Below are 25,627 nucleotides of genomic sequence, written 5' to 3' on the forward strand. Positions count from 1 at the left end.
GAATGGATCAGTTCCACTTGAAAAATGAAAAAGAAGGGTCAAAATGTTTTTAAAAATGTCATGCCAATGGGTCAAGTAGTAGTGACTAGTAAAGGGGGAACACTTTGGATAAGAAATTAAAATGGCTCATAATCGAGAATTCTTGTCAAGGGTAAATGAATCCTATTCATCCACCACATTCTTTATGGTTGTTGGCTTTTGAATTATTTGTCAATATCCTCATTAAAAGTATCCAATTTTATTACTATAAAATTGAAGATGGAACAACTTGCCTAATGTGTGCATGATGTGTTATTCTGCAACTTGATTGCTGTAGTCAACTTTAAAAGTTAAAACTTGTACAATTCTTTATTTTTTTCTCTCAAGAATGGCTGCTAGATTTTCTTTCTTTTTTATCACAATCTTGATCTTGGTTTTCCCCATTGTTGAAGGTCGAATTCTTGAACATGTAGGTTCGGAAATTAGTAGTGAATGGATCTCAGATGGAGTTGAACACAACTTCAAGAATCAGTCAAATTATCTAAGTCTAGGCAACTTGAAAGAGCTTTCTTCAGGGGATCAATGTAATCATATATATGGTTTTTTTCCATGTGCAGAGAATATTGGAGGGTACTTATTCATGATAGTCACATTTCAGTACTTGTTGATTCTTGGTGAGAAAGTACTGGCCATTGGAAGCAACAGGCTCTTTAGTATCCTTGACACTGGTATTTTTGGTGCAAGTGTCTTTCCCACACTTATAACTTGGCCAAGAATTGTTTTGGCCTTTGGTAACTACTCATCTAATACTCAATTACCTTTTTCATTCTTCCTTGGTAGGAAAATTCTAACAAGCCTTTGGTTTTTGCAGCATCTGGACTATTGGTTAGTAAAGAGAAAGCTCAAGTATCAGTATCTTCTGCACTTGGTTCCAATGTTGGTTCTAGTGTCTTAAATCTTACAGTGCTTTGGGGGATATGTGTTATACTTGCTAGACAAAATACCTCAGGAAATTCCAATAGTGCAGAATCCTCCTCTCCAACTTTGAAGTTGGAGGACTTGAAGAGTATGTTCGTTTACCTTGAACTTAGATGAAAACAAAGATTTAGGAATCACAACTTTTCTCTTTTTGTCTTTTGGTACTTACAGGTAAAGGAGTCATAACAAACAATCTTACTGGTTATATAGCTGGAATTATGTTTCTCTCACTTACACCATTCATAATAATGCTATTCGGCGATATCATCAGTTCATCAGTAGGAAAGCACATCACCATTCTTGTTGCTCTTATTGTATCAGTCACATTTTTGCTGTCATATTTCAGTTACCAGGTGATCAACAAAATCTTGATTCACCTACTAGATTAAATGTTACATTTCTGTCAGAGTGATAGAAGAATAAAGTTCCACAGAAGTAATAAAACCAAAAATATGCATCCAATTGTTTGTGTTTCTGATATGTGTAGATGTGGAATCCATTGATTCAACAAAAGAGTTTAGAGTACATAAAACACCAAAATCTGGTGCAAGTATTTGTGCAGCATATCCAAAGGCAAGCAAGAGGAAAACTCTTTAAAGGGGGCCGTCCTGACATTAGCGCGCTTAAAAGGTAATAAGATTTTTAAAAGGTGATCTACATATACAAATGAAGACTAAAAAGTTAATACTATGATTCATTTAAAGTAGTAGCATTTAGATTTATTTGATGCTAAATGAAGCAAGTCAAGATAATTTCATTTTGCAGATTATTTGCCAAAACAGACAAAGATAGGAGCCACTCAATAACAGTCACTGAACTAGAAGAACTGGTAAAACAGCTTGAATCTGGAAAGGTTGAAGTGGACAGTGACTTTGCCCTGTTAACACTGTCTAGAATATTAGACAAAAACAGAGATGGACGAATAAACGAAGAAGAGTTCATTGAGGGATCCAAGAATTTGATACAGGAAGCTAAGGATGATTCCACCTCGAAGAAATTTCTTGATGAGGCAAATATTCATCTCCTTTTGCTCTCTTTCACTAATATAGACACTATGGGCTGGTTCTGTAACCAAAAAGATCACTTTTACTTTGTCAAATAAACAGAATGCTGATAGAAAGAAGCTGGAATATGATCATAATTAGTTTGGGCTAGTAAAATGATTTACTTTGCAACTGTGTAAATATACAGGTAGTTAAGGCATACACGGAGGGACAACGAAAAGAGATAGTTAAGATTGAGGAGCTCGTACCAAGAGTTTTGAAGCAAATTCAGAACCAAGCAAATGTATCTGAAGGCCTTCGAAAAGATGATGGTAGCCCCAACATCGAATCCATTAAAAGGTATGCAATATTCATTCTCTCAAGTTTTGAACCATATTTTCAAAGAAGTCAGAATCTTGATCTGTAAATCTCAGCTGAAGTCTGTCCCAAGTGAGAAATTTTCACATCAATATCTCATTAATCTTTATCAATTGATCATGTTACAGGCTCTTCCGAAAGTTAGATGATGATCACAACAGTTATTTAACACTGTCAGAACTGGAGAAGCTAACAGAAAATGTCAAATTCCGAGAGGCACACCCAGATCACAAAACCTCTGTAGAGGAAATCATGAAGTATTTCGATGAAAATGATGATCACATGATCGATGAAAATGAATTTCTCCATGGTGTGACATATTGGCTTCGTAATGCCAAGCAAATTACCAAAGAACACCATGATAAGGTAAAATATATTCTAGCTAAATACTCCTATCTGGTGTGTGACCTATGTACTAGTAAAGCTGGAGTTAAAGATTTTGAGTTTATGGGTTTTGAATTCTAGAAACAGAAAAAACAGCGTACTAGTTCTGGATAAATTATTTACATATGTTAAGCGAGTTTTGCTGACCCCATTAGCAGAACTGTTGCCCCACCCCTGTGTACTAGATATTTTAACAGAAGATTGGTTGGAATTTATTTTCTGCAGGTGATGTGGGGAGAAGTCGACAAGCTGTTGGATGAAGCAGAAAGAGGAAACCATAGACTTTTGAACCACTCTTTGGTGTTAGAATGGGAATTCAGCAAGTCTGTGTTGCAAGTGATTTTGGGCATTGCTATATTGACACTGTGTGCAGATCCAATCATGGATAACATTATACGACTGGCACGTGCAATTGGTGTGCCTTCTTTCTTCCTATCATTTGTCATAGTACCTTTGTCTGTCAATGCAAGAACTGCAATAGAGGCAATAACTTTACTATCTTCAGCTAATCAGCAGAGTTGCACAACTTCTTCTTTGACATTTTCCGAGGTCTACCTATCTTTTCTCGCCGAAAGTACTTACTTTGTAATTTTGTCTTGACTCTTGACAACTCTGTTCTTCAATTTGTTTTACAAGCAGATCTATGTGGGGGTGATCATGAACAACATTATGGGGATGTCAACTGTGTTAACTTTATTATATGCGAAGGACTTGAGATGGGAGTATTCAGCTGAAGTGTTGGTATCTATGGTGATCTGTGCTGTAACTGGCTCTTTTGCTTTCATCCGTACCACTTATCCACTTTGGACTTGCATTGCAGCTTTCCTGTTTTATCCAATCGCACTTGTACTACTTTATATTTACCAATAGTTACAATCTAATTATTCTTGCAATTAAAATCCTCTATTCTACTCATTTCTGTTACTGCTTTACATTGTTCTCCATTCTTTTGTAATTTAGATCTACTAATCACAGATTCTCTAACCTTAATTTTTTAAATTCTCTTTCTTTCTGGTTTTGTCGACGCTAAATCCTAAGAATAGCAACAAGCGAGCAAAGGAGAACAAACTAATGCAACAGCTACTTCTAATTAGTATTACCAATAGAAGAGAAGAAACGCGACGTGTTCTCAATTGCAATATATAAGTAAGGGAATGAACAAAGATGCTTGAATTTATCATGGTTTACGTGGAAAGTATGACTTCACAAAATGAAACTCAACTCATCTGGTAGTCACGGCTTTTGTTAATGTTGGACAAATCTTGCACCTGTGTCATTACCATCATCCACCTAGCAATGGACAGTCGATTATGTGGACATTGGCATTGTGGTTGTAGATTCCTTGAGGTATCGATGCCAAAACAGGGCAATCCTCTATATACAGTCTCTGAAGTGAGGAGCAATTCGGCAGCCACTCTGGAAGCTCCACCAGGTTGGGACAATCAGCGATTCTGAAGTACTTTAATGTTGCAGTAGTAGTATCTTTAAGTCCCAATGGTAGAGTCACCAACTTAGGAAGCCCCATTAGCAGCAAGGATTGAAGACTCGTTAGGCCTGACATTCCTTCTCCATCCATTAAATCAAGTTCTTCACAGTTCCAGATCCATAGCTTTTCAAGTGAAGTCAGATATCTAATACTGCTTGGAAGAGAGTATAAACTTGGGCATTCATAAATACGCAAAACTCTAAGTGCAGTAAAACGCTGCACCAGTTCTGGCTGCAATTTTGGGAAACGACACTTGAAAAGAAGCAAAAATCGAAGAGAAGTGAAAGAATGCTGAGTCTTGATCCCTGCAGATATCTGATGTGTAGTCAAATACAAGGTCTTCAGGCAGATTAACTTTCCAAAGTCTCTTGGCAACTCCTTAAGCTGTTCACAGTTAATGAGGTTAAGAGTGTGCAGATTTACTAATTTGCTCATAGACCTTGGAAGAAACTTGATGTTACCACTGTCACTAAGGTTAAGGTATCTTAATTCCTTCAACTGACCTATTGAAGTTGGCAACTCCTCAAGATCTAGTTTGTTTAAGACTAACATCCGAAGGCATTTGAAATTTGACAACATTGTCTGGACAAAGAACTTGTTTACAGGTCCAACGTTAAAGGAATAAGAGAACGACCTCAACTTTTGCAAAGGAAGCAAAAATATCGGGAAGTGTTTCCTAGACAAATCTTCTGCATGGTAAAATAAGTGGCGAACTCTTTCAGAAACCACGAAAGCATTGGGTTTCACATTTAAGCATTCGGCACCTGCCACTGACTGTGCAAGATCATGCACAAGATTGTGTATCTTACAAGCCAATATTTCTCCATCAAAAGCTTGTACTACATCTAGGAAGCAAAACCTTGATAGCAACTCATCAAAGTACTGATTACCGATATCTTCCAACTTCTTGTTTCTGTTTGAACTCTGTATAAATCCTTGAGCAATCCAGCGATTGATAAAGTCCTCCCTCGGAATTTCTTGACCTTTGGATAACATGGAGCAATAGGCAAAGCACTGTCTTAGATGTGATGGCATCTGTTCATAGCTCAATCTCAATATTGGTAAAATATCAGATTTATTCTGTTCGATTTCCCATATCTCATTATCTCTTATCTGCAACCATTCATTCTCGTCTGTTTTCGTGTACAACAACCTTCCCAATGTTTTCACAGCCAAAGGCACTCCTCCACACTTTTTCACAATTTCTTTTCCTATTTCTACTAGATTAGGAAACAAATTGTCCTGCCCTCCGAATGCACATTTCAAAAATAAAGATAAGCAGTCATCATTAGCAAGACCTCTCAAATAATAAGGCGGAACTGTTCCAGTAATCAAAGCAACCATCTTACTACGTGTGGTGACAACAATTTTACTACCTCTGGAGCAATTCATCAGCAACTCCCTCAGATCCGTCCACTTGTGTCGATCTTCATTCCACACATCATCCAGCACAAGTAAATACCTTTTTAGTTGCAAAACCTCACCCAAACAACCTTGTAATTGGTCCATATCTAGGTGGTCAAAACTCTTCCCTGTTGCCGACTTCAGAATTTTCTCAATTACCTTGCTCAGACTAAAATCTTCTGAAATACTAACCCACATTCTGAGGTCAAAATCCTGAACTACCCTATTATTGTTATAAACCAACTTAACAAGTGTGGTTTTTCCAAGCCCTCCAAGTCCAACAACAGGAATCACAGAAATATTTTCCTCATCATGAGAATCTATCAGTTGTTTTACAATGTTTTCTTGATCATCATCTCTACCAATGATATCTGAGGCCCTCACAAAGGAGTGTGTTTGTTCTCTACTAGTATTCTCAGCTGGGATTAGGTAAGTATGTTCCGTGAAGTGGAAACTTTTCCTATCATCTGCAATCTCATTCAATATCTCCCTGATTTCTTTTACCTTTCTGCCAATCTTGAATCGATATATAATTGGATTTGAACTTGAAAAGAATTTTCTTACCTTTTTCCTAAAGCTTTTCTGAAAATGCATTTGCAGCAACAGCTGTGTTGATAAATCATCCATCAAATCATCGACATCATAAACAACATCTCTGAGCTTTTCCAGCCAATCTCTCACTTCATGGTTCTTTGCCTGCTGCTCGTTTGCATCTAGAAGTACAGCTTTGATGGTGGATAGAGTGCTTTGGAGTTTCCTTAGCTCTGTCTTAACATTCCAAGCTAGACTGATCTCATATACAGCAATTGAAGAAACTTTAGCCAAAACTCGTTCAATGATATTGAAAAAGAAGGATTCTGCCATGGATGCTTAGAGTAGGATCTATATTCTCCAAGTCAACAGCTCTTTGAAAAATGCAGGTTTTGATAAGAAAGCTACAGGTGATATTCTGTAGGAATAATAAGAAAAAAGTAAATCCAGATTAATGATGGGAGACTATCTATATTGGTTGGGAGATCGGATCAACCTTGTAGGTGGACTATAGGGTAATCTTAGTTTTGAGCTAAGTGAGGAGTATAATTCAACTGAGGAAAATTCGTGATAGCAAACAAAGGGTTGACTCAGAAATTTATTAACCAGAAAGTGGTGCCGTCCACTCTTGCAAATTAATTGCTTCATGTGTCATATATATAGAGCCCATTTGGATTGGATTTAAGTTGGTCAAAACCTATTTAAAGCCCCTTTTCAGCTTTTGGACGTGTTTGCCTAATGCTAACTTTAAGTCAGAAAGTTCTTAAAAATGAAAAGTTAGGATTTCTAACTTTTTTTTTTCTAAGTGCTTAAAGTCATTTTCTTTGACCATGGAAATTACTTTTATATCCCTTATATTTTAACTAAATTCCCAAACTATCCTTTTTATTTTTTTAACCCTAAAATTCACGTAATTTTCCTCATTTAAGCACTTTTATCCAAACACTCAACTGCTTATTTATAAAAATAACTTTCAGCACTTTAAAGTTCTAAAAGCACTTCATACATAAAAGTTACTTTTTTTAAGCCCATCCAAACGGGCTCATATTCTCATAAGTCTTGGAAGAACCAAGAATGTAATCAAAACAGGTAGGACCCGCCTATGAAGAAAAAAACTATCTAATTGTCTGGTACCTGCCATTTCCACTCATTATTTGGTCCACACGAGTAGCAAGAGAGCTAACTAGAAAAGCCATCAATATGGACTTATTGGACATGTTCTTCTTGCTACTTAGTAGTGCCACACCAGTATGATTCTGGTTAAACCGGGCATTCCTCAGCTGGGAGACTACTGACCAAAGACTAACATAGCAAGCCAGAATTCAAGATTACTCTTTAGAGCTCTCCATTTCTGATGACATTTGAACTATGTTTCCTATTGAAAAGTATAAAATAGATAATGTTAAGGTTGCTGCCAATTTCTTTAGACTCACTGTTCACGCAATAACTCAAATCGCCTCTCTGATGCTTTTTCCTCCAATTGTTTTAAGTAGTATAGCAACTGTTTCTGTTGTCTAGTGTTTCATCGTACCCTTGCCAGAAACCTTCAACATGATGATTTTGCCAAGTGATCCTTTAAATCGACTCAAATCATTTGTCCCTAAGGATCGCTTATTAATGAGGTTCCTAAATTATCATGTTTCCCAAAGATGTAGATTTAACATGTGCCCCTAATGGCATTGCAATCTTAGATCAAGCATGCAAGATCAGATGGAATGATAAGGACTGCAGATGCAACCAGAATAAAACACACATCTAACCACCATTTTAGAACCATCATAGCTTCATGAATTCCCGATTGAGCAGGTTATTGCCACACATATATTGGTAGCCAGCAACGGGCTAAATTGACAGATAAGTCTCCATCAGAAGCAAATGAAAGGGAGTAACGTAGAAACAATTCAGAAGCCAGTTCTTCCATCACCTATGGGAACCACATACATCATACACAGATTCTCATACTAGAGCCACAAAATCTGACTAACTCATGCCTCATATAGACTGAGAAAATGGCATCTCAAGTTACAAACTAACACAATCATAGGAATGGTGAATTATGTAGCCTTCTTTAGATTCCAGATGGACTTCTATTGTCTTACAACTCTGAGGACTGGTGGAGTGACAGCTCAACACTTAGTACTAACATACAAGAGTTTCATTATACTAAAGTAACTCTTGACAAGACACCTTACATGAACTAAGTTCCAAAAGTATCCAGTAATCACCCTAATATGATCAAATGAGAAGATTAACCAACTTCATTGCAAAGCCAGATGAGATAAAACAGACAAGTGATCCTTGAAAGTTATGTTCAGCTACTCCAACATTCTCCTGAAGTATGCCAATGACAAAATTGGAAGAGAAAGAATTAAGTAGGGGGAATTTTCTTACTGATTCCATCTCACATGCAGACCACTCTGGTAGAATTACTAGATTTAGGATCAAAAACCTTTGCAAACCTAACTTCCTTACTTGGCCACAATAGACTTGTGAGCCTTCTTACCTTAAAATAGACAATAATGGAAGCCAAATCAGTTACTCAAGGCTGCACTCTAATCCCCAGCGCAACCAGAATGCTGCCAACAAGTACCAGAGACCAAAAAAGGGTAGCCTGGTGCATAAAGTTCTCACTATGCGCGGGGTCCGGGAAAGGGTTGGACCACAAGGATTTATTGTACGCAGTCTTACGCTGCATTTCTTTAGGAAGTTGTTTCCACGGCTCGAACCCGTGAGACCGCAATCACTAATTTAGGGAATTAGTTACAGGTCAACCTTGTTGCAGCTGCAAACAAATCTGGGCTGTGTTTAGTAGGATGTGAAATGTACAATGGTATTCCAGAAAAATGCCCTGTCGAAACGAGGAAAATGACTTCCGACACTTATAGGTGGAAGTCATTTTCCTTTTACAAATATCACCACACTTATTTAATCTCACTTGTTATGATCAATACTGAAACATCATTGTTGATAGTTAACACCCAAAGCTATCAACAGAACATCATCTTTATAGCGTGTCCAATACCTTTTACAATTAACTTATGCCATGTATTTTTATATTCAATCAAACATTGAATCATCAATTTCCTAAGGGAGAACAATATTTTCCATGGAAAACATTTTCTTCTGTATGGCACGCACCAGAATCTCAAATTACAATATGTATTATAGCCATTCAATGCACCGAAATATAATACCATAGCAGAATTGTGGCTGCATTTTACATACATGATGCAGGTGTAGCTGTGACAAATGAATTATCTGAGAAGAAATACATAGTAGAATTCTTATCATAATAGACTTGTGGTTAGGCCCTTCCCCGGATACTGCGCATAGCGGGAGCCTCAGTGGGCTGTCCTTTTTTATCCAAATATATCTATTTTAGCGCACAAATCAGCAAGAAGTGAATCATTTTGCTGCCCAAACAGAAATATTTGCAGATAAAGTGCTAAAAACATTGGTACTTGAAACTTCAGCTTTATCAAGCCACTGTGACCTGAAAAACTACTACGGCCCTTTGCAAACCACATTCATCTAAAACAGATGCGAAAAACTAGTATAAATGATATTTATCCAGAAATTTACAAAAGAAAGCAAAATGAAAACACTAGCTAGGCACAAATTGATAAGAAGAAAAAAAGGAGAAGATGGTGTTTCTGTACAATATCAGTCAACCAACATGAAAAGGACCAATATCACCGGTTCGAAAAGAGCCAGCAACCTCATCTGCAATAGTCAAGCAAGAGACTACCCAACCACTTAATGCCATCCACACCATCTTAGTGATCCATAGTGTCGTACTCCATGGAATCGCCATGGTCCAAGATTCAGCAAACCCAAAAAAGCAATCACCTTTCTACACCAAACCCATTAATTAAAAAACCCCAAATCCTCAGTTCAATAAATTTGACCCAAAAAGATCCAAGATTTGTCCTCCTTGATCAACCACCAAACTTTCAAATCAGGTTTCTGCTTCAACAGCTGCAAAGAAACTGGTAGATTCATACATACAAGACAAAAGGTAGGAATCGAGAGTCCTTTGATTTCACAAAAGCGGTATCATATTATTCACTGACTTACATATCATATTAAGAATGACTTTTTTTGTTTGTACAATAAATAGTGGCAAATGATATGGATTTGCTGACCATTTGTAAGCTAGTGCCCGTTTGGATGGATTTAAAAAAAAAAAGTAACTTTTATGTATGAAGTGTTTTTAGAATTTTAAAGTCCTGAAAGTTATTTTTATAAATAATCAGTTGAGTGTTTGGATAAAAGTGTTTAAATGAGGAAAATTATGTGAATTTTAGGGTTAAAAAAATAAAAAGGGTAGTTTGAAAATTTAGTTAAAATATAAGGGATATAAAAGTAATTTTCATGGTCAAAGAAAATAACTTTAAGCACTTAAAAAAAAAAGTTAGGAATCCTAACTTTTCATTTTTGACTGTGACTTTAAGAACGTTCTGCTTAAAATTAGCATTAGGCAAACACGTCCAAAAGCTGAAAAGGGACTTTATCCAAACGGGTTCAAAAAGACAAGTGTGTATGGAGCTGAATAGCTAAATTTCCAATCCAGACCCTCTATTTCTAAAACATATACACTAGAGTGCAATGAAGATGAGCAAATTTCGTTTTCACACCACCATTTGATAGTAAGTGATGGGACAAATGTTTCTACATGAATTTTCTGTCATATTGCTGAATCATTTTAATAACTATTTGCAGTTATATATTTTACTATTGTTATAAGTATTTTATTTTTAAGAAAAGGTTTTTGTATATTATGCTTAGGTATATGAGAAAGAAATTATCTAGTATTTTTGTATTTGTTGAAGTTTGAGTCTTGATTTTCAAGGTTGGTTTACTCATATGTCTTGATTACTATGTAGACCACTTTAAACAAACATTTTTAGCACGAACAAGAAGAAAGAGAGGAAGTAGATGCACATTTTGCTCAAACCAGTGATCAAATTTAAGAAGTTGTGACACATCAAGTTTTGCATTGCTTAGAATTAGCTTCTTCCACCAAAAACAATACTAGCTCGAGAAAGTAAAGGTTAATTGACTGCAAGGTCACATGACATATTGTAAAGTTTTAAGTAGATTTTAGGCTAACAATTACAATTCAAGAGTATATGAATGGTAGCACATAAAAAGGCTCTTCTACTGCCTGGAAATGAAGCCCTTTACATAAGGCAAAATATGACATTTGCTTAACAGTTGAATCTTTATATCTCTACAAGTTTGGATGAGAATGTTGATTAGTGGCGAACATCAGTATACATTTTATAATGCTTTGCCAATCGCGTAGCAGTTCCACTATTAAAGATATGTTGAACGAGTTCATACTTATTGTAGACTGCATTCAAAGACTCTGACTGTTCTTTTGCTAGTGGTTCTTCCTCCTCCAATTGACGCTACATGAAGAGAAGGAACCATTGAGGACAACAATGTAGTACACAGTACTTGTATTATAGCCATGAAGCAAAATTTATGAGCAAATATTTACCATGAGCAAAAAATTGGCTTCTTTTGCATGGTTCCTAACTATACGCTTCATCTTCATGGCCACTTCAAAATCAGGATCACTGGATTTCAACCAGCAGCACATTATCCTTCTAAGGTTTCCTTGGGCGATCATCAAACATCTCAACTACAGCAGGACGTGCCCTGACAGGTCTTGGCATGCTCGAGATCATGAAAGGGGAATTGCGTATCTCAGAGATGATTGTTTTTGCCTCATCTGCATTATGCATCTCAACTAAAGCAGCTCGTCCCATCCCCTTCAGTTCAAGGTAGGTTTGGATTAACTTGACCTGAGTGATATTTCCGAATTGATCAAGTGTAACTTTGACAACAGACTCCTTAGCCAAAGGTGAAAGGTTGTCAATATATACGATACATTTCACTTATTCTGAAAGGCAGCATACTCTTCAAATAAAGCTTCCATGAGATGTAGAAAGTAAATTTCCCCAAAATACAAGCAATTCACCAGCACCTTCAGAAAAAACACAAATTTCAGGGTTCCATGAAAATCATCCAATTGCAAGTGAAGCAAATTAACCATCTCACTGTAAAAAGCTATCAGCTCGGAACTTAATCGAATTATCATACCTCAGACTACCACATCAGTCGAACAACAATATTACTAAATGGAAGCTCATATTTTAAGTCTATCATATAGTATATGATCATATAACAAAGTACATCAGTGGCAAAGTCACCTAGCTAGGATGGACACTATTTACAAGTTTAATTTTTTTTTCCCGTGTATATGCAATAGATATTGAATCTCTCAACTTCTCTTAATGTGTCATTTTTTCATATTTTAAACTCTTTTAATGAAAATTTTGAATACACTAATATAACACAACATTTTTATAATACTCATGCAGATAGTTTATCATTCATTTGTACGTCCTCTAGAAAACATTTTATAACTGCACTGCTTACACATCAATATTCGTAAACCCACCTATTAATTTAAGAAAAAATGATTAATAAGAAAAGAAAAACATCAACAATAATATAGATTAAATACCTACACATGAATAACTATTCATGTGCTAAAGAGGAATAGTCATGAATCATTTGTAATCATTTTTTTTTAATTTCCTATTCGGCATTCAATATCTGTATTGGCCAGAAAAAGTCAAGATCTTTCCAATGTAAGGCCGGTTAAAGGGGAAAGCTTGTGTTGCTGTCAATTTTTTTTTTAATTTTCAGAGCTCAAATCGGAATCTTACAAGTTAAAGGTAAAAAGAACTTATTCATCCCATCATAAATAATACTGGTGGTTTAATTTGTAACCGATAAATTAATAGTTATACCACATTTTCTATAAATAAATATGTGTATTGTATTAAAATTTATATTTTTGACGACATTTATTTTCAGAATATAAATTATGTTGGATATGAAACAAGGTGGAGAAATGAAACGTGAATGAGCTAGAAGAAAGTTATGACTTGTTTTTTCTTTTCTCTTCTCTTCATTATTTGGACCAATTTAAAGATGAAAATATGTAGTAATTATCATGATGTAACCTATGAGAGTTGTCATGATGATATTTATAATAATTTGAAGGAATTAATTTCAAAGAGATGTTGGTAGTACTAGAGCTCCCAATTCTCAGTGGACTATTTATAGGAGGATAGGAAAAAGCTCCATACATAATGAACAGTAAAAACTAGCATTCTTATTGAGACAAGTCTTTCTCCTTGAGAAGGTAGCTTTTCTATCATTTAATGGATAATTCCTTGCTCCAGAAAGCGAATTTTTCCATTTTACGTTACCGATAAGTCCCGGTAGGAATAAGGGTAGGGGTTCCGCTAGGGGAACGGGACGGGTGGGGGGGGGGGGTTACCGAGGGTCCGGATTTTTCCGCCAGAATTACTAAAAGAAAAAAAAAATAAAAAATTTGCCCGTTATTTAGCCGTTGGGAGGAGCCACCCCAACGGCTACATCAACACACCAGCCCCTAAACACCCCCCCTATCCCCCAATTTTTTATAATACCCTAAAATTTATAAAAAATACAATTAGGTCCTATTTTTAACTATAAAAACCTCCACCCCTTTACATTTTTTCACACTACTTTCGACTCTTTCAAGTTTCATTACTTCTAAAACATTTTATTAAGTGTTCTTAAATTATATTAGTTGAAAAATTTTGGTGGATTATTTTGGAGCATCTTCACGCTTCAAGTTCATCAATTTTTGGCTTTTACGTCTACTTTTACACAGACGTTTTCTTTCAAAAGGTAGCCCATCTACGTTCGATACACTCGTTCCAACTTACAATTTTCATCTATTTAGACTTTATTAGTTTACTTATTTATTTGTTTGTGTTTAATTTACGTAATATATTTAATTTGCATATTTGTAAAATTTTAATAGTTCGCTTATTTAGTCTTCACTAGTTTACTTATTTATTTGATTGTGTTTAATTTTTATATTATATTTAATTTGCATATTTGTAAAATTTAAATATGGATTTCGGAGACAAAAATATTTTTAGAAAAGATAAAAAATTAATTTTGGGTAGTGTTGCTAATGTTTTAATCGGAAAAATCAAATTTGGTGGTAGTTCTTCTAAATCTAAAACTAGACAACCACTACTACGTATTGACACGGATGATTATACGCATGTAAATGATACTTATTTTGATATTGATAGTAATACTCAATTAGACCATAAATATTTAGATAGAAGATATGGTAATTTTGATGAATCAGTAGATGATGATGATGATAATGTAGATGATGATGATATTAATACTTTTGATGATGATGAAACTGAGCCACCTACGGCTACTAGTCCTTTTCATGCTCCCGCTCCCTCTCCCACTCCCCCTGTACATTCTAGTAGAGTTACGCCTAAGCCTGAACGTAAAAAAAAATCTGTTGTTTGGTAATTTATGACTCAAAGTGAAGATAAAATAAAATCAATTTGTAATAAATGTAAGCATGTCATGAACCATAAAACTGCGGAAAAGGCTGGTGGTACAGGACATTTACGAAATTATTTGATGGGTTGTTGTAAAAGAGAATTTTTGGAAGCTAACGCGATAGCGGATGCAATAAAAAATGGTACGCCCCTTCCTGGTGCATCTGTGGGAGTAGGAGGCTCTGACATAGTACAATCGACATTAAACCATTCTAATGTTTCTGGTCCTAGTACACAGTGTTCATATAGTAGAGAAAGAGATTTAGAAGAATTGGCTAAAATAATTGTTGTTACTGGATTGCCTTTTAATTTTGGTGAAAATCCTGGTTTTATTCATTATATTAGATTATTATATAATCATTCGCTTAATGAATTTTCAAGAAACACTATTAAAAAGACCATTTTTGATTATCAAGGCCAACATTTTCATTATCTTCATTGTTTATATAATTATAATACTTGTAGAATAACTATAACTTCTGATATGGGTCGTAGTATAAATGGTAATGATTATTTAATAATTACCGGTGATTCGATTGATGAAAATTTAAATTTACAAAAATATATTTTGGCTTACAAAAGTTGTGAAGTTTCAAAAATCGGTGCTTATATTCCTCAAACTATTTTAGGAGTTACAAATTTTTTTGGAATATCTAATAAAATAATGAGTGTCACTTTAGACAATGCTTCTAATAATACATTCGCTGGTGATATTTTAAAAGGTGTACTTAGCCCTATTTATGATGATGGTTTTCATATTAGACGTGCTGCACATATATATAATTTAATTGTTAGAGATGGTATAGCAATATATAATAATGGTTGCATTAAATGTGAAACTACATGTCATTTTATTTTTAAATGTCAAGTAAAATCTAAAAGTAAAGAATTTGAAAATAGGTGTCTTGAATTTAATCTCCCTTATAAAAAAATTCCAAAAACTGTTGCTACTACGTGGAATTCTTTATATGAAATGCTAAGGTAGCTTATGAATATAGAAAATCTTTGCAAATGGTTTGGAATGTTCACAACACAGATATGAATTATAGACTTTCAGAAACAGACTGGATGGCGTAAAAGAACTTGTGGATTTTTTTAAAGTTTTTTCCTTAGCTAAAAAATAAATTTCTGGATTTTATTACCCTACTATTTGTAACGGTTTATCAAATATTTGTTCAATTTTGACTAAATTTTATGATTATCAAAATAATTTTTTTTAAAGATTCTATTGCTAAGATGATTGAAGAATTTAAAAAATATTTTTTTCCTATTCCTCAAATTTATTTAACTGTTTGTTTATTAAATTCAACATAGGTATTAAAGATGATGAAGAACCTAGTTTATTCACGGTTAAATATAGTATTAAAAATGAAGCTAGAAAATTATACGACTTGTATAATTCTATTATTTTAAATGAAGTAGTACGTCAAGAAGAACTCCAAACATCTAAGTGTAAATATTTTGAAGATAATATTGATGATATGTTAGAAAGTTATCTAGGACTTACTTCTAACGAAAAAAAATGATTTTGATGAATTTATTAATCAGGGAACGAAAAAATATTAAGGATGCAGAAGGCAAACTCGACCTTTTGAATTGGTGGAGGACCCGCGACAAGGCATTTTCAAAGCTTCAACGGGTTATTCGAGATTTGTTTGCTATTCAGGCATCTTCAGTAGTTTCGAAAGGAGCTTTTAATGCGACTAGATTTCAAATAGGAGAACATAGGTATTCGTTAGCATCTGACAGCTTAGAGATATCAATATTATTTAGGGATTGAATTAATGCGGAGCGTAGAAATTTTGGGCGTTTGCCACAACCTGCCAAATTTGAATATGATGTTGACAATATTTTGATAGATTCAAGTGAAGACGGAATGAATGCATTGGAGGAACAAGCTATACAACCACTTCTGGAACAAGTAACTAGAGAAATATTAGAAGAATTAAGACGAGACTATTTTGGAGAGTACAAATATTAGATAATTTGAGGCCTAATTAAAACAGAACCCTTCCTAGAAGGTGGCTGCGTCGATTAGGTACTCTTCTAATATTTGTAAATTGTAATAAAATTTGTACTAACTACTTTTTTATAAATAAAATGATAGGATATTTGCCTTAATTTTTTTTTATTATTGTCTTTAATTTAATTCAAGTATTTTTCATGTATTTTAATTTTCAAATATTTCAAACTTTAAAACTTTAAAAATTTAAACATTTAAAAGTTTAAACTAATATTTTCAAATTTGAAATTTAAACTTTAAATTTTTTAAATTTTCAAAGTTTAAAAGTTGAATTTTAAACATTAAAAGTTTAAACTTCGAAATTTAAACTTTGAGAATTTGAAATTTGAAAAGTTTAAAATTTGATATTTAACTTTGAAAATTTGAAATTTGAAAAGTTTAAAATTTGAAATTTAACTTTGAAAATTTGAAAAATTTAAAGTTTAAAATTTCAAATTTAAACTTTAAAAATGTATTTTGAGAGAAATATTAAATTAATAATGTATTTTAGGTTTTTTTATTCATTATTTAACTTAATTTAACTAATTAAAAAAAATCTGGAATACCGGTCTGGTCCGTCCTCGTTCCGTCCCGGTATGTACCAAACCGGAACAGAAATTACGGTAATTATCAGTTCGTACCAATACTGGTCCGGTCCGATCTAGACGAAATCACCATTTTCATGACCAATTTCGGTAGATATCGGTCCGGTTGTTCCAATTCCGATACTGCTGCCACCCTTAAGTAGGATACTAAACAACATAAACCATACAAAATCTCTAAGCATATACTCCCTCCATTTCTATTTACTTGTCAAATAATTCATAATTTGATTTTCTTTTTTACTTATCAATTTTGACAAATCAGGAGATCACGTGACCAGGATGTCACAGGTTCAAGCTTTGGAAACAGCCTCTGGCAGAAATGCAAGGTAAGGCTGCGTACAATAGACCCTTGTGGTCAGGCCCTTCCCCGGATCCCGCGCATAGTGGGAGCTTTAGTGCACTGGGCTGCCCTTTGAATTTTGACAAATCAAGAAAAAACATTTTTTTACTTCTTATTATACCCTCAATTTATTAACATTGAATTAATGTATTTGAAAAATGTAGTGAGTAAGACCCTATTTGGATTGACTTATAAGTTGTTTTCAGTTTTTTTTTGAGTGTTTGACTAGCCTATTTAAAGTCATTTTGTGCTTAAAATAAATCTCAAAAAATAATTGGATTTGTTTGACTTAACTTATTTAAAACAACTTATAATTTGAATATAACTATAAGCCAAAAAAAAAATTGGACTACCCTAGCTTTTTTTTAAGCTTATAATACGCAATTTTCAGCTTATGAGAAGCTTAAAAAAAACCATCGAAATAAGCTCTAAATATATTTAAAGCTCTAATTATTTCATAAACTTCATACTCAATAGAACAAAATAAAATAAAATGAAAATTCAAAGTGATAAAATGTAGAACGATTAATTATCATTTGATTTTAAGAACTTTCAACTCTATCAATTAATAGGGGTAAAATGATAAATTCACTATATCAATTATTATTATTTTAATATGTGAGCCAAGTCAAAATTTAATAAATAAAAGAAACGAGTGAGTACATACTTTCATTTTATTGTTTTAGCAATTTGCACGTTTCATTATCTTTATCTTGCTTAAAAAATAAATTGAAAGGACTAGTCAAATTGAACTTTATTTTCGACTTTTTGTCAAGTTGATGGATGAAATCATATTATCTAATAGCCAACTAGCCAAGTACAATATTACAAGCACAAGTAGAATGAACACAGACAGACAACATATAAATTGAAATTTTGCTAGGGAAAAGTCAAATAATCAAAGTCAAACATTTCTCCTACAAAATAATCGAGTCAGCTCTCTTATTAAAAACTAAAATTTCCAATTCATTAATATCATAACATATTTAAAATTATAAATTCATAATTTCTAATTATTTCATAAACTTCATACTCAATAGAACAAAATAAAATAAAATGAAAATTCAAAGTGATAAAATGTAGAACGATTAATTATCATTTGATTTTAAGAGCTTTCAACTCTGTGATTGTTTGAAATAGTAACCCAAAAATTAATGCAGACGTACGAAGTGACATATTTATTTTTCTTGCCCTCTTTCTGTAAAAATTGAAAAATAAGAGAGGGATGTGGGTAGGGGGTGTTGACAAAACCTAAAACGTGGTTTGTATATTAAAATGTATTCTCTTCTTGACCAATTTGTACTTTCTAGAAGTTGACTTTTGTTTATTATGTTATGCATTCATTCATCATATTTATTTCTTGCGTTAGAAATATAGAAAAAATTACATTTGCATTTGTAAAGATCTAAATAGAATGAAATAAGCTATTTTTCTTTAAAGATACTAAACTAAATATTTTGTAATTGATGTAGATTCTAGACTTAAAAATAAAATAAATGTTTAAAATATTTCTCGACTAAAAATCCTACTATTAATATAAACAATAAAGTAGAAGGAAAGTAAATTTTAGAGTATATATAATTGGAGAAGTTGACTTTTTATTTTATATAGTAAGTATATATAAAATATTCTTTGGTGTAACTTTAATTGTGGTCGAAGGCAGCCAATCCACTCCAAATAAATTCCAAATTGAGTGGAGAGAAACTTGAACATCCATCCCTTCGATCACCATTAGATTGTAACAAGCAAAGGGTACATATGATGATGAAGGCCTCGAAGTTCCTCATGTTGTGTGCTATAACACTCGCACTTGTCTCATTAGTTTTTGCCTCGGATTCGGACTCTGACTCTGAGAATAATGTGTTTAGTCCAATTAATATAGCAGGGTCCCAAGATGTCCTCTCAAAAGCGGAGATGATCCAATTGAAATTAGGGGCATTTGGAGCAGAAAGTGTTGCGTTTGATCCAAATGGTGAAGGGCCTTATACCGGAGTTGCTGATGGCCGCATTATTAAGTGGCTACAACATGATCAAACTTGGGTTGACTTTGCTGTCACCTCCTCCCAAAGGTAAATATATATATTATATGACTTTATTTTCTACTCGCACTACGTACATTTCTTGATAAGATCATCGCTTCTCTAGCAAGTTTGGGGTATCCCGAAGTAATATATTGATTTGCGTTCATATTGACTTGGAACGCAGTAACTAAAAAAAAGGATAAGTTTACTATATCATATTTTTGAATATAATAAATACGATTGTGTTGAAGGGAGAATTGTAGCCGGGCGTCTGCACCTGAAATGGAGCATATATGCGGAAGGCCATTGGGCTTACGATTTGATCACGAAACTGGAGACCTTTACATTGCTGATGCCTACTTGGGTCTCCAAGTTGTAGGCTCAAGTGGAGGATTGGCTACCCCACTAGTACAACAATTTGAAGGCCAGCCTCTGCTCTTCACAAATGACTTGGATATTGATGATCATGATCATGTCATTTACTTCACGGATTCAAGCACAATCTACCAGCGCAGGTAATTAATTCAGTACATACATTACATATATACAAGAATGTAACTTTATTCCAAGAAATCAAATATGTGTATGTAGGCAATTTGTTGCTGCTACTGCAAGTGGGGACAAGACAGGCAGGCTGATGAAATATGATAAATCAACCAAACAAGTAACAATACTACTAAGAGGCCTTTCTTTTGCAAATGGTGTAGCCTTAAGCAAAGATCGGACCTTCCTCCTAGTAGCCGAAACTTCAGCATGTAGAATACTAAGGTATTGGCTTAAAGGCCCCAATGTAGGAACTCATGACACATTCGCTCAGCTTCCGGGATTTCCAGACAACGTTAGAATTAATTCAAGAGGAGAATTTTGGGTCGCACTCCACGCAAAGGAATCACCACTTGCCCGATTCATAATATCCAATTCGTGGCTAGGCAAGATGTTGTTGAGGAAATTCAATTTCCAGCAAATGCACAACTTGTTGGTAGGAGGGCAGCCGCATGCTACTGTCATTAAGTTAAGTGAGGAGGGAGGAATTTTGGAGGTTTTAGAAGATGTTCAAGGGAACAAGTTGAGGTTTATTAGTGAAGTTCACGAGGAGGATAATGGAAAGTTGTGGATTAGCTCTGTTATGATGTCTTCTTTGGGAGTTTATCAATTGTTTTAAGGAAAATTATCACTATTCTATTGTGTTAGTAAATGAATCTTCCTTATTCAGTATTTATACTAGTCTAATTAATTAAGTATTTGCTATTCCAACTTACTTTGCAGCTGCTGAGAACCTTTATTGCTATACTTTGGTTAGGGAAGAAGAACATTTGATCAGCTTGTAAGTAGTCTATAGTATACTAGCATGTTTGGATTGACTTATTTTTAAGCAACTTATAAGTTGAAAACTGCTTATAAGTTAAAAAAATTAAAATAAGTGCAGACCAACTTTTTTTTTAAACTTGTAAACTGCTTATAATAAGTTCATCCAAATAAATCCAACTATTTATTGGGGCTTATTTTAAGCACAAAATGACTTTAAGTTGGCCAGTCAAATACTCAAAAAAGCTGAAAACAGCTTATAAACCAATTCAAACGGCCTCTACGTAGTTTTATAAGGATTCCTTTATGGCTCGGATAAAATAATCTTGGTATAAAATTGAACATATTATGTGCAAACAACTCAAATTTCACTAGTTTAGGAGCAAATTATTTTTTTGATGAGTGTTTCCAATATTATGAATCTTATAAGAATTTGGACTTCGGATATATGTATGTAGCGCGTTCAGATACATATATATCAGAGGATACATGTGATCAAAATTAAGTGTAATTTGTTTAAGATATTCTGTATCTAAGTGGATTCACATGTATCTGATTCTTTCGCTCGCGTCTCTCCTCTCTCCCTATTAATTATATTTCAGAATGTATCTGAATTATATTTGTATATACATGTATCTAGTGTGATTTTCGCATGTATCTGGATACATAAACTGTCTGGCTCTCCTCTCTCTTCTCTCCCTATTTCAATGTGTTTGGTATCAAAAAATTTTCTGTAGTTAATATTATATAGCTTGTATGTAATATTGTTGAAATGACTTCAATATTTAGAAAAATTTGCTTGAGCACTTTTCAAATAAAATAGTACTATAATTTTGATTCACATCTCCAGCCTAAGAGCCTGTTTGGATTTTATAAGTTACTTATAAGCTATTTTCAATTTTTTTTGAATATTTAACTGAATAATTTAAAATTATTTTATACTTAAAATAAATCTCAATAAACAATTAAATTTATTTGAATGCACTTATTTTAAGCGCTTATAATTTTTTTTTTAGTTAACTTATGAGCAGTTTCAGGCTCTAAATATTTTCAAAAGGCTTTATATTTTTGAAAATTTCCCCAATTGAAGATTGGCGGGCGGGAAAGTGAGCAAATCTGAGTGAGGATGGAGAGAATCCACGTGTCAGTGAGAGCGAGGCCTCTGTCGCCGGAAGATGCAAAGTCCAGCCCCTGGCGAATCTCCGGCAACTCTATCTTCATTCCCAACCAGCCGGCCAAGTTTGAATTTGGTACTCTCACTTTCTCTTCTAGGTTTCCCCTTTTCTTTTTCTCAATCTTTGGGTATATATGCAGATAGAATTTTCGGGGACGAATGCACGACACTTGAAATCTACAAAGCTCGAACTAAAAATATTGTTTCTGCTGCAATTCAAGGATTTAATGGTATTTTACGCTTCTTTTCACACTGAACTTGGTATTTTATGAATTTTGCATTGGAGTATTGTTCTTTTTCTGGTTTTTGAGAAACCTCAACAACTTAGTAGCAAATGCAATTTTTGACATGGTTTCAAATGAATAAGCGTAGAAGCTTAGGAAGTATTAACAAGTATATGTATCTCGAGTCTAATTCAGCTTCAAGAGTTAGCGGTGAGAATTATCCAAGACCATATAAGGAGACAACAACCTCAATCCATGTGGGACATTCTAACTCCTCCTGCATGTCTAGCGCATGATATATGGAACATGGACAATATGACATTGGGGCCAACATTGGGTAAACAAAGAATAAGTATCTGGATTTTTGATATCATGTATTAATCTAGAGAAATGTTCACTTGATATTTTAACAGGCCCCTCAAACTCAAATCGGGGAAATTAACTTGAGTTTGCTAATTTAAAAAGGGATAATGCATAAGTATTCCCTTGAACTATACGTGAAATCCTAGCGTCACACCTAAACTTAACTAGGGTCCTATTACTTCCCTAAACTCAATTTTTCGGTATTCTTTTACTCCTTTTGTGCCAACGTGACACTTTACGTGACTCCACTTTGCTAAGGCGCGTGGGAACATTATTGAGCCATTACTAACCAATAGGAAGGGGCCACATGTCTTGAATAAAGTTGAAATTGGGACTATTCTTGCAAATTTCAAATTTGCAGCAACTCTCCTTCTGCTGTAATTTCATACTAAATCATTTGAAAACTTCTCCAATTCACTCAAAGTGTTAAATTTGAGCTCCTCTCTACGTCCCGCTTCATTTGAGATACTATCCACCTAAAATGGAAGCCTTTTGCGGCGATCCGAATATTTAAAATTGGGCTTTCCGCAGCTTTAATGGTGGACTGTTATCACTCACATTTCTCAGCTTTAAATCAATGGCTATTACATCTTTCAGCTTCAAATGTTCTTCACCAACAGGTTCTATCAAATGAAACCCGACCTTCGAAAATTCAAATATAGCGCCCAACTTGAAATCAAAGCTCAAGAGCTTTGTTAATGGAAGTCACCTTCAAGCTCTCTCAAAATAGTAGCTAAACCCCTTTTCTTCTTATACACCAGATTTCAAATCACACGGACTAACTATCAAGCTTATTGGCCTAAAGTCTTTAAAGTTCCTTTGCTCCTTTCTTTTTTGGGATCAAGGCAATATAGGTGGCATTGAAGCTCTTCTCAAACATTTCCTGCTCGTAGAAGTTATGGAAAGCCTCCTTGATGTCCTATTTCAGAATTTCCAAGTATTTGAGGAAGAAACACATGGTGTAACCATCAGGTCCCAGGGCTTTGTCAATGGCGTACAACTTCAAGCATTTATAAACTTAATGCTCTTCAAATCTGGCCTGTAATTGTATCCTTTCTTCCTCTAACATTGAAGGACAATTCACTAAATTTCCATCAAGTCTCCATCTTTCTCTTTCAGAAACCAGTTTCTCATATAACTGTATGATTTCCTTCCTTACTCTGTTTGGTTCCTTGATTATCTTTCCCTGTATCTCCAAATGGTCAATATGATTGCTTCTTTTATGGACATTTGCAGAGTTATGGAAGAACTTTATATTGTTGTCTCCTTTCAACCATAAGATTCTAGACCTTTATCTCCAAGCATATTCTTCATTTTTGATCAGTTCTTCATACTCCATAAAGATCTCTACCTTCAAAGTAGCCTCTTCCTCTGTCAATGCTCTGTTGTTCATCAAAGTATCCAAATCTGCCATTTTGTTAAGCAGATTGAACCTTTGAATCTGCAAATTTCCCTTTTCAATTTTACTCCACTTCTTGAGCTTTTCTTTTAATGCTTTCATTTTACATGCTAAGATGTAGTCTGGCCTTCCAGGGAAGGAGAAGCAGTTCCACCCATTACTGATTTTCTCACTAAAATCATCCGTGTTTTACCACCAGTTCTTGAACTTGAAGTATGATTTACTATTTTCCCATGGTCCACAAAACAGAGCTACTGGGACATGATCTGAGGTCATTCTTTGAAGTTTAGTCTACTTCCACTTGTTAAATTGATCACTCCAGTCAAAAGTGAAGAGTATCCGGTCTATTCTAGATGCTGCTGTATGTGTATCTCCTTTGAACCATGTGTACTGACCTTCCAGTGTTAATTCTATAGGCTCTAGATCCTTAATAGTATCAGAGAACTCTATAATGGCATTAGATCTTCTTTGACAGGTCCTTTTATCTGATGGGAACCTGCACACATTAAAATCACCAAAAATTGCCCAAGCCCCCTCCATTAATCCTCTGACCCCTCCTTATTCATTCCACCTCTTTCCTTTCCACCTTACAATTTGGTGCATAGACCCCTGAGATATGGCATGTGAAATTTTGAAGTAAAGCCTCAAAACTGCATGTCTGAGTGTAAGCACCAACTTGTAGAGTTTCTCCCTTCCACACCCTGCTATCCCATAATATAATGATTCCCCCTCTAGTTCCACTTGCCTCAAGAGGCGAATCTAATCCATCTTCCTCAACATATTTGTTTTACAATATCTTGTAAATCCCCCTGTAATTTTGTTTCATGTAGACATATGATATCAGCCTTCCATTGGTCTATGCAGTTCCTCATCACCCTTCTTTTTCCCACATCATTTAATCCCCTAACATTCCATGACACAAGGTTGAGCTTCATGGTTCAGCTTATGCATTCCTTTCCCCCTTATTCCTCCCAGCACTGTCTTTGAATTTGACATCAAAGGTAGTTAGGTTCTTCAGTTCATTGGCACCTTTATACTTTGCCTTTTTGATATCAGTGCATGGTTCCATTCTTCTGATTTGTCTACAAGCATCTATTTGCATGAGTAGCTCCGTAGCTTCCTCCTCATGCCCTTTGAAGTCTGCTCCGAACATTTTGCCTAGCTTGATGATATTCTGGCGAACCCAAGCAGAATTATACTCTTCTTTTCTAAAGTATAAAAGCATACATAGTCTATTCTTCTGGTATAGGGAGCACATGATAGAGGAAACATGTCATATTTTTGTTGACTTCGTTGAGCTCTATGGTGTTGAGGATGTAATGGTGTCATTGTAATGTCTTTTTCTGTATCTCTTGCAGTGCCTTCTTGGTACTAGCTTTAATAATATCGCCTAACTTTATAAAAAGCAAATATGTCTTTTAAGCTACTGATCGGCCTACTTATCTTCTTTGGCAGGGACTGTTTTTGCATATGGTCAGACAAGTAGTGGAAAAACACATACTATGAGAGGATCAACAAATGAACCTGGAGTCATCCCTATGTCTGTGCAAGATCTGTTTAATTTCATTGAAGAGGTTTGGAATTGCCATTCAACCATTAATGGCATTTATGTCGCCTTCATATTTTT

The 25,627-nt window shown here is 34.5% G+C and overlaps 5 protein-coding genes and 1 pseudogene across 6 annotated transcripts in view; 3 read left to right on the forward strand and 3 right to left on the reverse strand.

The window, feature by feature from the left end:
• Positions 1-220: 220 nt before the first annotated feature.
• LOC129869979 (sodium/calcium exchanger NCL-like) lies at positions 221-3,719 on the forward strand. The gene is made up of 9 exons (XM_055944527.1): positions 221-770; positions 851-1,045; positions 1,129-1,310; positions 1,445-1,587; positions 1,723-1,966; positions 2,149-2,300; positions 2,447-2,684; positions 2,928-3,251; positions 3,342-3,719. Exons 1-9 carry the CDS (start codon positions 368-370, stop codon positions 3,570-3,572), a joined length of 2,112 nt encoding a protein of 703 aa, XP_055800502.1. The 5' UTR covers positions 221-367; the 3' UTR covers positions 3,573-3,719.
• Positions 3,720-3,810: 91 nt separating this feature from the next.
• On the reverse strand, positions 3,811-6,738 carry LOC129871135 (putative disease resistance protein RGA1). Its single transcript, XM_055946015.1, has one exon. The coding sequence runs from the start codon at positions 6,454-6,456 to the stop codon at positions 3,985-3,987; it is 2,472 nt and encodes an 823-aa protein (XP_055801990.1). The 5' UTR covers positions 6,457-6,738; the 3' UTR covers positions 3,811-3,984.
• Positions 6,739-9,636: 2,898 nt separating this feature from the next.
• Positions 9,637-10,221, reverse strand: LOC129870682 (uncharacterized). Its single transcript, XM_055945529.1, has one exon. The coding sequence runs from the start codon at positions 9,935-9,937 to the stop codon at positions 9,791-9,793; it is 147 nt and encodes a 48-aa protein (XP_055801504.1). The 5' UTR covers positions 9,938-10,221; the 3' UTR covers positions 9,637-9,790.
• Positions 10,222-11,381: 1,160 nt separating this feature from the next.
• LOC129869980 (uncharacterized) lies at positions 11,382-12,070 on the reverse strand (annotated as a pseudogene).
• Positions 12,071-19,177: 7,107 nt separating this feature from the next.
• On the forward strand, positions 19,178-20,793 carry LOC129870839 (protein STRICTOSIDINE SYNTHASE-LIKE 10-like). Its single transcript, XM_055945715.1, has 3 exons — positions 19,178-19,583; positions 19,787-20,050; positions 20,127-20,793. Exons 1-3 carry the CDS (start codon positions 19,273-19,275, stop codon positions 20,695-20,697), a joined length of 1,146 nt encoding a protein of 381 aa, XP_055801690.1. The 5' UTR covers positions 19,178-19,272; the 3' UTR covers positions 20,698-20,793.
• Positions 20,794-21,917: 1,124 nt separating this feature from the next.
• LOC129870608 (kinesin-like protein KIN-7O) overlaps positions 21,918-25,627 on the forward strand; it is a 28,309-nt gene continuing 24,599 nt past the window's right edge. For both annotated transcript variants that reach the window (XM_055945426.1, XM_055945427.1), the window contains exons 1-3: positions 21,918-22,090; positions 22,155-22,244; positions 25,456-25,574. In XM_055945426.1, the coding sequence (XP_055801401.1) occupies positions 21,967-22,090; positions 22,155-22,244; positions 25,456-25,574 (333 nt within the window). In that variant the 5' untranslated portion in view covers positions 21,918-21,966. The remainder of the gene's footprint in view (positions 22,091-22,154; positions 22,245-25,455; positions 25,575-25,627) is intronic.

This window comes from Solanum dulcamara, chromosome 10, assembly GCF_947179165.1.
Source record: "Solanum dulcamara chromosome 10, daSolDulc1.2, whole genome shotgun sequence".
NCBI classification, from domain to species: Eukaryota; Viridiplantae; Streptophyta; class Magnoliopsida; order Solanales; family Solanaceae; genus Solanum; species Solanum dulcamara.

Bases quoted from the DNA above. Each gene is read 5' to 3' on its own strand.
- LOC129871135 (XM_055946015.1), bottom strand. From the start codon at position 6,456: ATGGCAGAATCCTTCTTTTTCAATATCATTGAACGAGTTTTGGCTAAA.
- LOC129870839 (XM_055945715.1), top strand. From the start codon at position 19,273: ATGATGATGAAGGCCTCGAAGTTCCTCATGTTGTGTGCTATAACACTC. The intron at 19,584-19,786 runs GTAAATATATAT...ATTGTGTTGAAG, and splicing joins GCTGTCACCTCCTCCCAAAG to GGAGAATTGTAGCCGGGCGT. The intron at 20,051-20,126 runs GTAATTAATTCA...ATGTGTATGTAG, and splicing joins AGCACAATCTACCAGCGCAG to GCAATTTGTTGCTGCTACTG.
- LOC129869979 (XM_055944527.1), top strand. From the start codon at position 368: ATGGCTGCTAGATTTTCTTTCTTTTTTATCACAATCTTGATCTTGGTT. The intron at 1,311-1,444 runs GTGATCAACAAA...TGATATGTGTAG, and splicing joins TGTCATATTTCAGTTACCAG to ATGTGGAATCCATTGATTCA. The intron at 2,685-2,927 runs GTAAAATATATT...TATTTTCTGCAG, and splicing joins CCAAAGAACACCATGATAAG to GTGATGTGGGGAGAAGTCGA.
- LOC129870682 (XM_055945529.1), bottom strand. From the start codon at position 9,937: ATGGCGATTCCATGGAGTACGACACTATGGATCACTAAGATGGTGTGG.